At 49.8% G+C, this 15,486-nt stretch overlaps 1 protein-coding gene across 1 annotated transcript in view; it reads right to left on the reverse strand.

The window, feature by feature from the left end:
• Positions 1 to 15,486, reverse strand: part of wnt11 (wingless-type MMTV integration site family, member 11) — a 79,579-nt gene that overhangs the window by 34,254 nt on the left and 29,839 nt on the right. Inside the window, exons 3-5 of the mRNA XM_038818939.1 lie at positions 8,951 to 9,186; positions 4,102 to 4,379; positions 469 to 761 (exon numbers count right to left, since the gene is read on the reverse strand). Coding sequence (XP_038674867.1) covers positions 469 to 761; positions 4,102 to 4,379; positions 8,951 to 9,186 — 807 coding nt within the window. The remainder of the gene's footprint in view (positions 1 to 468; positions 762 to 4,101; positions 4,380 to 8,950; positions 9,187 to 15,486) is intronic.

Genomic DNA, 15,486 nt, shown 5'->3' on the forward strand with positions numbered 1-15,486 from the left:
AGATTACCCAATTTTTTTTTCCAATTAAGGGGCAATTCAGCGTCGCCAATCCACCTACTCTACACATCTTTGGGTTGTGGGGGGTGAGGCCCACTCAGACACGGGGAGAATGTGCAAATTCCAAACGGACAGTGACCCGGAGCCGGGATCGAACCCGGGTCCTCAGCGCCGTGAGGCAGCAGTGTTAACCACTGTGCCACCGTGTCGCCCCAAGATGTGCAGGTTAGGTGGATTGATCATGCTAAATTGCCGCTTCATGTCCAGGGATGTGTAGGTTAGGTGGGGTTGCGAGGCTGGAGTAGTGGAGTGGGCCTAGCTGGGGTGGTCTTTCGGAGGGTCAGTGAAGACTCAATGGGCCCACTCCTGCACTGTAGGGATTCTAGTCTCTGGGACGGTAAAGTTCTTTGGGATATCCTCAGGTCGTGAGAGGTGCTACGTAAATGCAAGTTCTTCCTTTAACCATCTCACCTCTCTTGAGTTCCGTTGGAGCCCAGTTTTTCGTTCTTGGTGCAGAAGTCTGGAGAGCTCTGCAGGTACACCAGCTCGTTCTCGAGGATGGGCCTGACGTCGATATCCTTCGGAACCAGCTGCTTCCGGGTCCCCACAGGCCGATGGACCACTCGGGTGGCCGACAGGTACTTCAGCTTGAGATCCTGGGCAATGGTGCCGAGATCCTGCAATCCCTTCCAGCAAGTCTTCACCGAACATGAACCGGAAACTCCATGGCATTTACACTTGATCTCGAGCGAGGCCTTCAGAGCCTGGAAGATGCAGAACAGTGTCAAATATACCGCCAACTACAGGTACACTCACCTCCAAGTCAAAAGGTCCTTAGATCAAGTCCCACTCCAGCGACTTGAACTCAAAATCTAGACTTCCACTCCCAGTGCAGTACTGAGGGAGTGTCTCACTGTGGGAGATGCTATTGTTCAGAGTGAAACATTAAACTGAGGTTCTGTCTGCATCCCACTTAGGCAGGTGGGACAGATTCCATTTGACCTTATTTGGCAAAGAAAGTTTTCCTGATACCCCGGCCAATATTTACTCCTCAGCTAACACTGCCGAAAAAGTGGGGATCATTCGCCATTAACTTTATCATCCATTCACCATTCAAATCAAAATCTAAACCCCAGCAGTTGGATACAGGCAATGCCAAAATGGAACGGTAACCTCCCAAATCATCCTTCTGACCATCGGAAGCTGCTCTCCGTGACCAGGTTCCAGACCGCGACCCCTGAGTTGTCTAAATTTAAGAATGGCAAACACTAAAACTCGCCAATCCAATGGCTTATAACTGTGGAAAATGTTACTGCTCGGCTGTAGGAGCTGGCTGGTTTAGCACAGGGCTAAATTGCTGGCTTTGAAAGCAGACCCAGGCAGGCCAGCAGCGTGGGTTCAATTCCCGTACCAGCCTCCCCGAACAGGCGCCGGAATGTGGCGACTAGGGGCTTTTCACAGTAACTTCATTGAAGCCTACTCGTGACAATAAAGCGATTTTCATTTCATTGGAGCTTGCTTGGCACTCAAATGAACTGCATTGCGAGATGGCATCACGGGATGTAAAACACTTCAGGAAGGTCTGAGGTCCCGAAAGGCTAAAAAAAAAATCCCTTCTCCTTTTAAATTCAGTGAAAATGGAATTCCCAGGGAAGCTTGGCAGATGTACCGTGCAATTTCACACCCGGGGAAGATCCAAGGATAAATCCAGAATTTGATGAGGTGAGCGCATGAAGACTGAACAAGCCACAATTGGTCTCACCAGCTATTTGTATGTGGGTCATCTAACAACCTGGATTTAGCTCCCGGTAGTGGTCATGCAATTGGCTCTAACAGCTCGATTGGCCTAGATTCGTAACTCTGGACTCACCTGAGTTCCGATATCCCTACATATCCGTTTGAGAATTTGAAGTCAGGTAAAAAAAGTGGAACTAAGAAGTTATCAGATTGTTGAAAAAAACTCAACTGGTTCACTAACATCCTCGACAGAAACAAGTCTGGCAATTATACTTGCTTCGGACTATTTGTGACTCCAGGCCCATATCATAAGACCTTACGATATAGGAGCAGAATTAGGCAGTTCAGTCCATCGAGTCTGCTCCACCATTCGATTGTGGTTGACATGTTTCTCATCCCCATTCTCCTGCGTTCTCCCCGTAACCACTGATCCCCTTATTAATCAAGAACCTATCTATCTCTGTCTTAAAGACACTCAGTGATTTGGCCTCCACAGCCTTCTGCGGCAAAGAGTTCCACAGATTCACCACCCTCTGGCTGAAGAAATTCCTCCTCATCCATGTTTTAAAGGATCGTCCCTTCAGTCTGAGGCTGTGTCCTCTGGTTCTAGTCTCTCCTACTAGTGGAAACATCTTCTCCACATCCGCTCTATCAAGGCGTTTCAGTATTCTGTAAGATTCAATAAGATCACCCCTCAGGGCAGCACGGTGGAGTAGTGGTTAGCACTGCTGCCTCACGGCCCCGAGGTCCCAGCTTCGATCCCGGCCCTGGGTTACTGTCCGTGTGAAGTTTGCACGCTCTCCCCATGTTTGCATGGGTCTCACCCCCAACAACACAAAGGTGATGGATTGGCCACTCTAAATTACCCCTTAATTGGGGAAAAAATGAATTGGTATTCTAAATTTATATATAAAAAATAAGATCCCCCCTCATCCTTCTAAACTCCATCAAGTACAGACCCAGATTCTCAACCGTTAAAACATAGAACATACAGTGCAGAAGGAGGCCATTCGGCCCATCGAGTCTGCACCAACCCATTCAAGCCCTCACTTCCACCCTATCCCCGTAACCCAATAACCTCTCCTAACCTTTTTGGTCACTAAGGTCAATTCCTCATAGACAAGCTCTTCATTCCAGGGATCATTCTTGTGAACCTCTTCTGGACCCTTTCCAAGGCCAGCACATCCTTCCTTTGATACGGGCCCCAAAACTGCTCACAATACTCCAAATGGGGTCTGACCAGAGCCTTATACAGCCTCAGAAGTACATCCCTGCTCTTCTATTCTAGCCCTCTTGACATGAATGCTAACATTGCATTTGCCTTCCTAACTCCCGACTGAACCTACATATTAAAAGGTATGGCAAACAAAGTACTTACACACCAGAAACAGGCAACTTGTTTACTCGTCCGTTCACACAAGCCCCCTCCAAACTCTCTTCAACTAACCTCCCTTTCTCCCTCATGTATTTAAATGGCTTGACAAGGCATTAGGTCAGGGCAGGGCGACTAAGGAATGGACAATAAATGCCACCCAAAACCAGTGGATCCTAATGAATAGATTTTCACAAACAGTGGTTAGCACGGCTGCCTCACAACGCCAGAGTCCCGGGTTCAATTCTGACCTCGGGTAACTGTGTGGAGTCTGCACGTTCTCCCCGTGTCTGCGTGGATTTCCTCCGGGCGCTCCGGTTTCCTCCAAAGATGGGCAGGTTAGGTGGATTGGCCATAATAAATTGCCCAAAGTGTCTCACGGTTGAATGGGGCTTTGGGGATAGGGTGGAGAGTTGGGCCACGGTACGGTGCTGTTTCGAAGGGCGGGTGCAGACATGGCTCCCTTTCAGCACTGTAGGGATTCTGACTAATAAATGTAGCCTTGCTCGTCCCTAGGTTGAAAATTCAGAAAGGATTTGATGGAGTCGATACAAAGAGAACGCTTACTAACGTGAAGGAAATTATACCTGGAGCTCATCAATGTGAGATAGTCTCCAAGAAATCCAATCAAGAAGTCAGGACATACTTCTTTAGCCAGAGATTGATGAGAATGTGGAACTCACTCCCACAGGGAGCGTTTGAAGTGAATATTATTGACTCATTTAAAGGGAAACTACACCAGCCTATGAAATGGAAGGGAATAGAGGGTTACGATGGTAGATTTAGGTCAGGAAGGGCATGAAGAGACTCAGGTAGAGCACAAACTGGGTGGGCCGAATAACTTGCAAAGTAACTCGCTGAAGTCTACGGGTTTTTGCCCGGCTCGCCCATCCCACTGTGAGGGGTCAACTTTGACCAGACCGGGAAGGTCCTGTTGATGGGAGGGGCCCACAAATCCCACCTGTAGTTTACAGAAAGATCCTCAAAGTGCTTACCTGCCGTCCCACCTCACTGTTGTGCAAGTTCATCAGCTTGTTCGCCTGCGATCCAAATTTTTTCATTTTCATCGGCGAATCGGAGAATTTTGATCCCAGCACAATCCCATAATTCAGGTTGTCATTGCAGCCGCCCCATCGGAATCCCGGCCCAGGGGCCTCAGAGGCCATTGGACCACAGGAGCATCCGGGGAGATCTCCTGAGGTGCAAGCTTTGGCTATGGTGTGGCTGATGGCAGCAGCTGACATGGCGTAGACAAATGCTGACTCCCTGGTACCTAGAATGAGAAGTGAGAATCCATGAAGTCACCCATTGCACTGAATCAATTTTCCAAACCGCTGCTCAGGGAAGAGTAAGGGGAAGATTGTGGAAAAGACCGTCAAGGAATTCCATTTCATCAACAACCCTGCCTTGTAATTATCTGGAGTTTTTTGTGACAATAGTAAGGCTGTTCACAGGGACATTATCAAGAAAAGTTCAACTCAACCACAAGGACAAGATAGTGATTAAACGGCGGGAGTTTAATCGGCAAAGATTTGGGTTGAATAAATGGACGAGGGGGTGGGTGATTAGATGGATGAGTTGATAGATGAATGAATGGATGAGTGGATGGACAGATGAATCGACAGATATGGAGAGGTAGAGGGAAGAATGGATTTTTTTGATAAACAATTTTATTAAGACATTTTGGCACAATAAACAACAACAATATAAGAGAGTGTGCAAAAAAAAACCAATTGTTATAGTGCAAAAAACCCAGCCCCCCCCCCCCCACAAGGACCAGGACCAGCCTAACTTTACCCTAAACACCACCACCACTCCCCCCCCCCCCCCCCCCCCAACCCCGGTCGATGATTAATTTTCCCCCAAGTAGACGATAAATGGCTGCCACCTCCAGGCGAACCCTGATAGTGACCCTCTCAAAGCAAACTTTATCTTCTCCATACCGAGAAAGCTCGCCATATCTGATAGCCAGGCCTCTGACTTCGGCGGTTTTGAGTCCCTCCACGCCAACAGAATTTGTCGCCGGGCTGCTAGGGAAGCAAAGGCCAAAACATCAGCCTCTCTCTCCCCCTGGGCTCCTGGGTCCTCTGAAACCCCAAAAATAGCCGCCTCTGGACTTATCATCACCCCTGTTTTCAGTACCCAGGACATAACCTTCCAAGCGATTTTTCACAGTGCTCAGCAAAGGTTTATACCAACAAAAAGGAAGGACAGAAGAAAGAGGGAAAATCGACCGTGGATATCTAAGGAAATAAGGGAGAATATCAAATTGAAGGAAAAAGCATATAAAGTGGCAAAGATTGCTGGGAGATTAGAGGACTGGGAAATCTTTAGGGGGCAACAGAAAGCTACTAAAAAAGCTATAAAGAAGAGTAAGATAGAGTATGAGAGTAAACTTGCTCAGAATATAAAAACAGACAGTAAAAGTTTTTACAAATATATAAGACAAAAAGAGTGGCTAAGGTAAATATTGGTCCTTTAGAGGATGAGAAGGGAGTTTTAATAATGGGAAATGAGGAAATGGCTGAGGAACTGAACAGGTTTTTTGGGTCGGTCTTCACAGTGGAAGACACAAATAACATGCCAGCGACTGATAGAAATGAGGCTATGACAGGTGAGGACCTTGAGAGGATTGTTATCACTAAGGAGGGAGTGATGGGCAAGCTAATGGGGCTAAAGGTAGACAAGTCTCCTGGCCCTGATGGAATGCATCCCAGAGTGCTAAAAGAGATGGCTAGGGAAATTGCAGATGCACTAGTGATAATTTACCGAAATTCACTAGACTCTGGGGTGGTACCGGTGGATTGGAAATTAGCAAACGTGACGCCACTGTTTAAAAAAGGAGGTAGGCAGAAAGCAGGAAATTATAGGCCAGTGAGCTTAACTTCGGTAGTAGGGAAGATGCTGGAATCTATCATCAAGGAAGAAATTGCGAGGCATCTGGATAGAAATTATCCCATTGGGCAGATGCAGCATGGGTTCGTAAAGGGCAGGTCATGCCTAACTAATTTAGTGGAATTTTTTGAGGACATTACCAGTGCAGTAGATAATGGGGAGCCGATGGATGTGGTATATCTGGATTTCCAGAAAGCCTTTGACAAGGTGCCACACAAAAGGTTGCTGCATAAGCTAAAGATGCATGGCATTAAGGGTAAAGTAGTAGCATGGATAGAGGATTGGTTAATTAATAGAAAGCAAAGAGTTGGGATAAATGGGTGTTTCTCTGGTTTGCAATCGGTTGCTAGTGGTGTCCCTCAGGGATCCGTGTTGGGCCCACAATTGTTCACAATTTACATAGATGATTTGGAGTTGGGGACCAAGGGCAATGTGTCCAAGTTTGCAGATGACACTAAGATGAGTGGTAAAGCGAAAAGTGCAGAGGATACTGGAAGTCTGCAGAGGGATTTGGATAGGTTAAGTGAATGGGCTAGGGTCTGGCAGATGGAATACAATGTTGACAAATGTGAGGTTATCCATTTTGGTAGGAATAACAGCAAACTGGATTATTATTTAAATGATAAAATATTAAAGCATGTCGCTGTTCAGAGAGACTTGGGTGTGCTAGTGCATGAGTCACAGAAGGTTGGTTTACAAGTGCAACAGGTGATTAAGAAGGCAAATGGAATTTTGTCCTTCATTGCTAGAGGGATGGAGTTTAAGACTAGGGAGGTTATGTTGCAATTGTATAAGGTGTTAGTGCGGCCACACCTGGAGTATTGTGTTCAGTTTTGGTCTCCTTACTTGAGAAAGGACGTACTGGCGCTGGAGGGTGTGTAGAGGAGATTCACTAGGTTAATCCCAGAGCTGAAGGGGTTGGATTATGAGGAGAGGTTGAGTAGACTGGGACTGTACTCGTTGGAATTTAGAAGGATGCGGGGGGGGGGGGATCTTATAGAAACATTTAAAATTATGAAGGGAATAGATAGGATAGATGCGGGCAGGTTGTTTCCACTGGCGGGTGACAGCAGAACTAGGGGACATAGCCTCAAAATAAGGGGAAGTAGATTTAGGACTGAGTTTAGGAGGAACCTCTTCACCCAAAGGGTTGTGAATCTATGGAATTCCTTGCCCAGTGAAGCAGTTGAGGCTCCTTCATTACATGTTTTTAAGGTAAAGATAGATAGTTTTTTGAAGAATAAAGGGATTAAGGGTTATGGTGTTCGGGCCGGAAAGTGGAGCTGAGTCCACAAAAGATCAGCCATGATCTCATTGAATGGCGGAGCAGGCTCGAGGGGCCAGATGGCCTACTCCTGCTCCTAGTTCTTATGTTCTTATAACATAGAACAAAGAACAAAGAAAAGTACAGCACAGGAACAGGCCCTTCGGCCCTCCAAGCCCGTGCTGACCATGCTGCCCGTCTAAACTAAAATCTTCTACACTTCCTGGGTCCGTATTCCTCTATTCCCATCCCATTCATGCATTTGTCAAGGTGCCCCTTAAATGTCACTATCGTCCCTGCTTCCACCATCTCCTCTGGCAGCGAGTTCCAGGCACCCACTACCCTCCGCGAATCCCTGCCAGTACCCCCTGAGTTGGGGGAAGAATGGATTGACGGGTGGGCTGATGGATGACTGGGTTGAAGATTTAGTAGAATAAACTATGAATAATACTTCAAAAGTAACCAGAGAAAATACAATTAAAAGGCACAAATTTAAATGAGTGATAAATGTTTTTATTACTAATAAAACGTCACTCAAACGTTTTCTCTAGATGTGCTGAGAGCAGTTTGATATATTAGAGTGGCTTTCTACGTCACTTAGGCAGGTAAGATAAGAGTCAAACTGTCAGGTGTGTGTTTGGAGTTGCAGGTTGGATAAAAACATCAGGTTCCCTTTCCAAAAGGGCATTCGTGAGTGAACCTGTTGGATTTGTGCGACAATACAACAGTTTCATGGTGACTTTCACTGCTTCCTTCTTTCAAAGCTTTGTGAAGTATATTCAAATCTGGAGAAATGCAAGAGTATTTGTTGAGGCCTCTATCAGGAATGTACGCGCTAAAGACAGCACGGTGGCGCAGTGGTTAGTGTCTTGTTATGCTCTGAGTGTGGCATAAGCGGCTTCCTTGTGGTGCACTTGACAAAGGAAGGTTCAGACGTGGAGATGACTTCAACACGTTTATTAAACTATTTACAATTCTATTGCTTGGGTTCGACACTACTGTTAATCCTTCTATAGCTACCCAGACTGACTAACCAGTCTGCTACAATCCATGCGGTGGGAGTGATATTGAATCAATCCGGTGTCTCTACTCACTGACTGTCTCCACTGGAAAGAGGCAGATCATGTGTGTGGTGTCCTTTATATATGGGTTGGTGTAATGCCCTCCTGTGGTCCTGTCATCTCTGTGTGTATCGTGAATGCCCATTGGTCGTGTCCTATCTAACTGATCTATTGGTTGAGTGTGTGTGTGTGTGATGTCTCTGGTGCTCCCTTTAGTGTCTAGCTAGTCTACATGTATTTACATTAACTCCTTGTGTATTTACAGTGATGCACATCACCACAGTTAGCACTGCTGATTCACGGCACCGAGGTCCCAGGTTCGATCCCAGCTCTGGGTCACTGTCTGTGTGGAGTTTGCACATTCTCCCCATGTTTGTGTGGGTTTTGCCCCCACAACCCAAAGATATGCAGGGTCGGTGGATTGGCCATGCTAAATTGCCCCTTAATTGGAAAAAATGGGTACTCTAAACTTACTTTAATTAGAAAAAAGGAACGTAAGCACTATACTACACACCATTATTTCTTAGCTCCATAACAATTGGGACCGCTGTTACCATAATCATTTACCAGTAGGGTTTTTGGGAAGCAATTCCTTCAATTAATATCACAGCAATGACAATTTACCTCTCTCCAGATCTGGTGAAAAGTAGGGAGCCAGCTCAATGGCCGAGCAGTTCCACCTCATGTCAGAGAAGGTTTTCTGGCAGGTTTTCTTGACCTCTCTGGCTGCCTGAATGATGCTCTGCATGAGGTCCAGGTTACTCCGGCAGAGCTGCTGCTGAGCTGAGACCAGACCTTGCAAATGCTTGCAGTTCTGCGTCTGATTGAAGGGCATTGATGGGTCAGTCTTGGCCAGAGCGCTGGATAGAAGAGAAATACGAGGGTTAGCCATTTTCCAATATAAACACAGATAATGCTGGAAAAACTCAGCAGGTCTGGCAGCATCTGTGGAGTAGGAAACCGAGTTAATGTTTCAAGTCCAATATGGCTCTACTTTGGAACTCAAAGCCACTTTCAAACTTGGTCCCTTGGAAGATGCAGTTGTTGGTGCCCAATAGTGTGTGGCTGAGTTGAGAGCATCCTTACCTTTGAGTCTGAGGATTTGGAGGCCATGACTCACACCAGAGGTCTAAACATTAAATCTGGGCCAACACTTCAGTGCTACTGAGGGAGTTGCTATGTTGGAGACACTGCTGTTTTGACAAAATGATAAACCCCATCTGGCCTCTTTTGTAGATGTAAAAGAACATCATACAGCTGCTGATCCCGTCGTGAACTGGAGGCCGCGGGGTCCGCGCATGCACAGTGGCAACGGGGCCAACGCGCGCATGCACAATGGCAACGGGGCCAACGCGTGCATGCACAGTGGGAACGGGGCCAACACGCGCATGCACAGTGGGAACGGAGCCAACGCGTGCATGCACAGTGGCAACGGGGCCAACGCGTGCATGCACAGTGGCAACGGGGCCAACACGCACATGCACAGTGGCAACGGGGCCAACACGCACATGCACAGTGGCAACGGGGCCAACGCGTGCATGCACAGTGGGAACGGGGCCAACACGCGCATGCACAGTGGGAACGGGGCCAACGCATGCATGCACAGTGGCTCCCTTCTCCGCTCCGGCCCCGATGCAACGTGGCGTAGGGCTGGAGTGGCCGGGGCGGAAAAAAGGAGGCCCCCAGCACGAGAGGCCGGCCGCCAATTGGTGGGCCCCGATCACGGGCCAGGCCACGGCGGAGGCCACCCTCCGGGGTCTGACACCCCCCCTCCCCCCTCCCCACAGGCTGCCCCCGGACCCTTCCACGCTGAGGTCCCGCCGGGTAAGACCACACGTGGACGGCGCCGGTGGGACACGGATTTTTGGTCACAGCCACTCGGCCCATCCCGGGCCCAGGATCGGCGGGGAGGGGGCGCGTAGAGCGGCCCCCGACCGGCGGTGCGCCGACCACGCCGGTGCCACTGGCTCCGATTCTCCACTCTGCGGAGAATCACGTCCCGGCGTCGGGGCGGCGTGGTGTGATTGGCGCCGTCGCGCCGAGTCTCCGGCCAGACCCCAGATATGCAGGGTAGGCAAATTGGCCCAAATTGTACCCAATCCACCTACCCTGCGCATCTGTTTGTGTTGTGGAAGGTGAGCGCCGCGCAGACATGGGGAGAAAGTGAAAACTCCACACAGACTGTGACCCGGGGCCGGGGATCGAACCCCGGTCCTCACTGCCGTGAGGCAGCAGTGCTAACCATTGCGCCACCGTGCCGCCCCCCTGGCCACGCTATATTGCCCCTTAATTGGAAAAAAATAATTGGGTCCTCTACATTTATTAAACAAAACAAATCCGACCATCTGGTTATGGTCACCGTGTGTGGGATCTTGCCACGTGTAAATGGATTTGTTTTCTACGTTACACCAGAAATCGCTCTTTAAAAGTACTGTGTTCATTGTAAGGCGCGGAGGCTTGTGCGCCAGACATCTCAAAATATGTTCCTCTACTGAGGATGTGAAAGCTGCTTTATCAATGCAACGTAAGCCCCATGCTGATCAGCAACCTAATTCCATAAACCCTTTGCCCCATAATCTCCGTGGTTAACAAAAATAGACCAGTTTTAAATTTAGCAACAATTTAGCATCAATTGCCGTTTGTGGCAATTTTTTATTTTTTAGAGTACCCAATTAATTTTTTTCCAATTAAGGGGCAATTTAGTGTGTTCAATCCACCTACCCGGCACATCTTTGGGTTGTGGGGGTGAAACCCACACAAACACAGGGAGAATGTGCAAACTCCACACGGACAGTGACCCAGAGCCGGCTGAAAGGGCCAAATGGCCTCCTCCTGCTCCTTTCTTCTATGTTTCAGGTTTACAGAAAGTAGAACGTGGGAGGCCGGCCAGGCGAGAGTTGGAGGTAACAGAGACATGGATGAGGGTTTCAGCAGCAGACGATTCGAGACAGGAGTGGGTTCAGGGAATTTTGCACAGATGGATTAAGATAGTTTTAGCTATGGCGTGAATAGGTGGTCAAAGCTTCCCTGGAGGTGAAGCATGACATCAGGATTGCACACAGTTGGTCCAGTTCAGACAGTTGCCGAGGAGAGGGATGGAATGGGTGGTCAGTGGAAAATAAAGGCAACAATGGGGCAGCGCGGTAGCATGGTGGTTAGCATAAATGCTTCACAGCTCCAGGGTCCCAGGTTCGATTCCCGGCTGGGTCACTGTCTGTGCGGAGTCTGCACATCCTCCCCGTGTGTGCGTGGGTTTCCTCCGGGTGCTCCGGTTTCCTCCCACAGTCCAAAGATGTGCGGGTTAGGTGGATTGGCCATGCTAAATTGCCCGTAGTGTCCTAAAAAGTAAGGTTAAGGGGGGGTGTTCTTGGGTTACGGGTATAGGGTGGATATGTTGGTTTGAGTAGGGTGATCATTGCTCGGCACAACATCGAGGGCCGAAGGGCCTGTTCTGTGCTGTACTGTTCTATAATTCTATGAATTTCATCCTGCAACATATTTAGCTTCAGGAAATGCCCCTTATCCAGTACTGGGTGTGAGACATGCAGCCTGACAATCTAGAGACAGTGGCTGGTCAGTGAACAGGTGAAAACTATCATAGAACATAGAACATAGAACAGTACAGCACAGAACAGGCCCTTCGGCCCTCAATGTTGTGCCGAGCCATGATCACCCTACTCAAACCCACGTATCCACCCTATACCCGTAACCCAACAACACCACCCCTTAACCTTACTTTTATTAGGACACTACGGGCAATTTAGCATGGCCAATCCACCTAACCCGCACATCTTTGGACTGTGGGAGGAAACCGGAGCACCCGGAGGAAACCCACGCACACAGGGGGAGGACGTGCAGACTCCACACAGACAGTGACCCAGCCGGGAATCGAACCTGGGACCCTGGAGCTGTGAAGCATTTATGCTAACCACCATGCTACCCTGCTGCTATCACTGTGTCTTAGAATTATGTCACAAAGGGGCAGCATCTGGATGAGAAACAGGAGATGGCCAAGGGTAGATTTCTTGAGGAACCCCGGAGGTAATGGTACGGGTTCAGGACAAGAAGCCATTGCAAGTGGTTCTCTGACTATGTGAGAGAGAGCTGTCCCACCCAGCTGGATGTTTGGGGAGAGGGTGTTGGGTGGAGTAAGGTGTGATCACCGTGTCAAAGCTCAAGAAGGACGAGGAGGAAAGGTTTCCCCTTGTCCCAGTCACAGGATATCACTAGTGGAGGGCAGCACGGTAGCGCAGTGGTTAGCACGGCTGAGTCACGGCGCCGAGGACCCGGGTTCGAATCCCGGCTCTGGGTCACTGTCCGTGTGGAGTTTGCACATTCTCTCCGTGTTTGCGTGGGTTTCGCCCCCACAACCCAAAGATGTGCAGGCTTGTTGGATTGACCACGCTAAATTGCCCCTTAATTGGAAAAAATTAATTGGGTACTCTAAATTTATTTTTAAAAACGAGGGGCTGGAGCACGGGGTCGGAATCAATGCCCGGCGCAAAACAGATTTTTCCCATTTCGTGCAATTCTCCGCCCAATTGCGATTCTCGCTTCCAGCGTGGCAACACCGAGAATCCAGCCCCATATCCTCCTGTTGCATCTGGGACACATTTCTTCTGAAATAACAGAGTTTGACTTATCAGTTAAAATGTCTTTCTTTAAATGGGATTAGTTGTGGAAACAAAATGAACAGTTTAGGGAGGAACCTCTACGTTCATTCCCCTGGGGCTGTGTTAAGTTAGCTGATCAGATCGGTAGTTCTTTGCCATTTGTCTTTTCCCATCGCGGAGGCTGAACATTGGCAACGGTTCCTGGTTCTCCTGAGTGCTAATTGCTGCTGACAGGAGTGGAGACCAACTCAGTGGTTATGCCACACACCCAGGAGCTGAAATCCAACCGCGGGGGTTCCTGCAGAATGGTCAGCGAGGGAGGAAAGCGAGAAAGAAATTGATATACCTCAGGGTGTCCCAAAGTACTTTCCAACCAACCTTTGAAATGTTGGGAGCAGAGAAACACTGATGGCCAATTTACACCCAGCAAACACCCACAGACAAGAAGCGTGGAAATGATCCGTTAATCCTATTAGCAATGTCAGCTGAGGAATACGCATTGGCCAGCGCACCCTTGCATTTATTCATAATAGTGTCATGGGATCAATTTACAGAGGGCTGAGGAGGCAAACAGGGCCTCCTTTTAATCTCAACTCAAACAGGGCAACTCCGACAGTGCGACTCTTCCTCAGTACTGACCCTCAGACAGTGCGGCACTCCCTCAGCACTGACCCTCTGACAGTGCAGCACTCCCTCAGCACTGACCCTCTGACAGTGCAGCACTCCCTCAGTACTGACCCTCAGACAGTGTGGCACTCCCTCAGCACTGACCCTCTGACAGTGCAGCACTCCCTCAGTACTGACCCTCTGACAGTGCGGCACTCCCTCAGTACTGACCCTCTGACAGTGCAGCACTCCCTCAGTACTGACCCTCTGACAGTGCGGCACTCCCTCAGCACTGACCCTCTGACAGTGCAGCACTCCCTCAACACTGACCCTCTGACAGTGCAGCACTCCCTCAGTACTGACCCTCAGACAGTGCGGCACTCCCTCAGCACTGACCCTCTGACAGTGCAGCACTCCCTCAGTACTGACCCTCAGACAGTGCGGCACTCCCTCAGCACTGACCCTCTGACAGTGCAGCACTCCCTCAGTACTGACCCTCTGACAGTGCGGCACTCCCTCAGTACTGACCCTCTGACAGTGCAGCACTCCCTCAGTACTGACCCTCTGACAGTGCGGCACTCCCTCAGCACTGACCCTCTGACAGTGCAGCACTCCCTCAGCACTGACCCTCTGACAGTGCAGCACTCCCTCAGTACTGACCCTCAGACAGTGCGGCACTCCCTCAGCACTGACCCTCTGACAGTGCAGCACTCCCTCAGTACTGACCCTCTGACAGTGCGGCACTCCCTCAGTACTGACCCTCTGACAGTGCAGCACTCCCTCAGTACTGACCCTCTGACAGTGCAGCACTCCCTCAGTACTGACCCTCTGACAGTGCGGCACTCCCTCAGTACTGACTCTCTGACAGTACAGCACTCCCTCAGTACTGACCCTCTGACAGTGTGGCACTCCCTCAGTACTGACCCTCTGACAGTGCGGCACTCCCTCAGTACTGACCCTCTGACAGTGCAGCACTCCCTCAGTACTGACCCTCTGACAGTGCAGCACTCCCTCAGTACTGACCCTCTGACAGTGCAGCACTCCCTCAGTACTGACCCTCTGACAGTGCAGCACTCCCTCAGTACTGACCCTCTGACAGTGCAGCGCTCCCTCAGTACTGACCCTCTGACAGTGCAGCACTCCCTCAGTACTGACCCTCTGACAGTGCAGCACTCCCTCAGTACTGACCCTCTGACAGTGCAGCATTCCCTCAGTACTGACCCTCTGACAGTGCAGCACTCCCTCAGTACTGACCCTCTGACAGTGCGGCACTCCCTCAGTACTGACCCTCTGACAGTGCAGCACTCCTTCAGTACTGACCCTCTGACAGCGCGGCACTCCCTCAGTACTGACCCTCTGACAGTGCGGCACTGCCTCAGTACTGACCCTCTGACAGTGCAGCACTCCCTCAGTACTGACTCTCTGACAGTGCGGCGCTCCCTCAGTACTGACCCTCTGACAGTGCAGCACTCCCTCAGTACTGACCCTCTGACAGTGCGGCACTCCCTCAGTACTGACACTCTGACAGTGCGGCACTCCCTCAGTACTGACCCTCTGACAGTGCGGCACTCCCTCAGTACTGACCCTCTGACAGTGCGGCACTCCCTCAGTCCTGACCCTCTAACAGTGCGGCACTCCCTCAGTGCTGACCCTCTGACAGTGCAGCACTCCCTCAGCACTGACCCTCTGACAGTGCAGCACTCCCTCAGTACTGACCCTCTGACAGTGCGGCACTCCCTCAGTACTGACCCTCTGACAGTGCAGCACTCCCTCAGTACTGACCCTCTGACAGTGCGGCACTCCCTCAGTACTGACCCTCTGACAGTGCAGCACTCCCTCAGTACTGACCCTCTGACAGTGCAGCACTCCCTCAGTACTGACCCTCAGACAGTGCGACACTCCCTCAGTACTGACCCTCTGACAGTACAGCACTCCCTCAGT

Source organism: Scyliorhinus canicula, chromosome 14 (genome assembly GCF_902713615.1).
Source record: "Scyliorhinus canicula chromosome 14, sScyCan1.1, whole genome shotgun sequence".
Taxonomy (NCBI): Eukaryota; Metazoa; Chordata; class Chondrichthyes; order Carcharhiniformes; family Scyliorhinidae; genus Scyliorhinus; species Scyliorhinus canicula.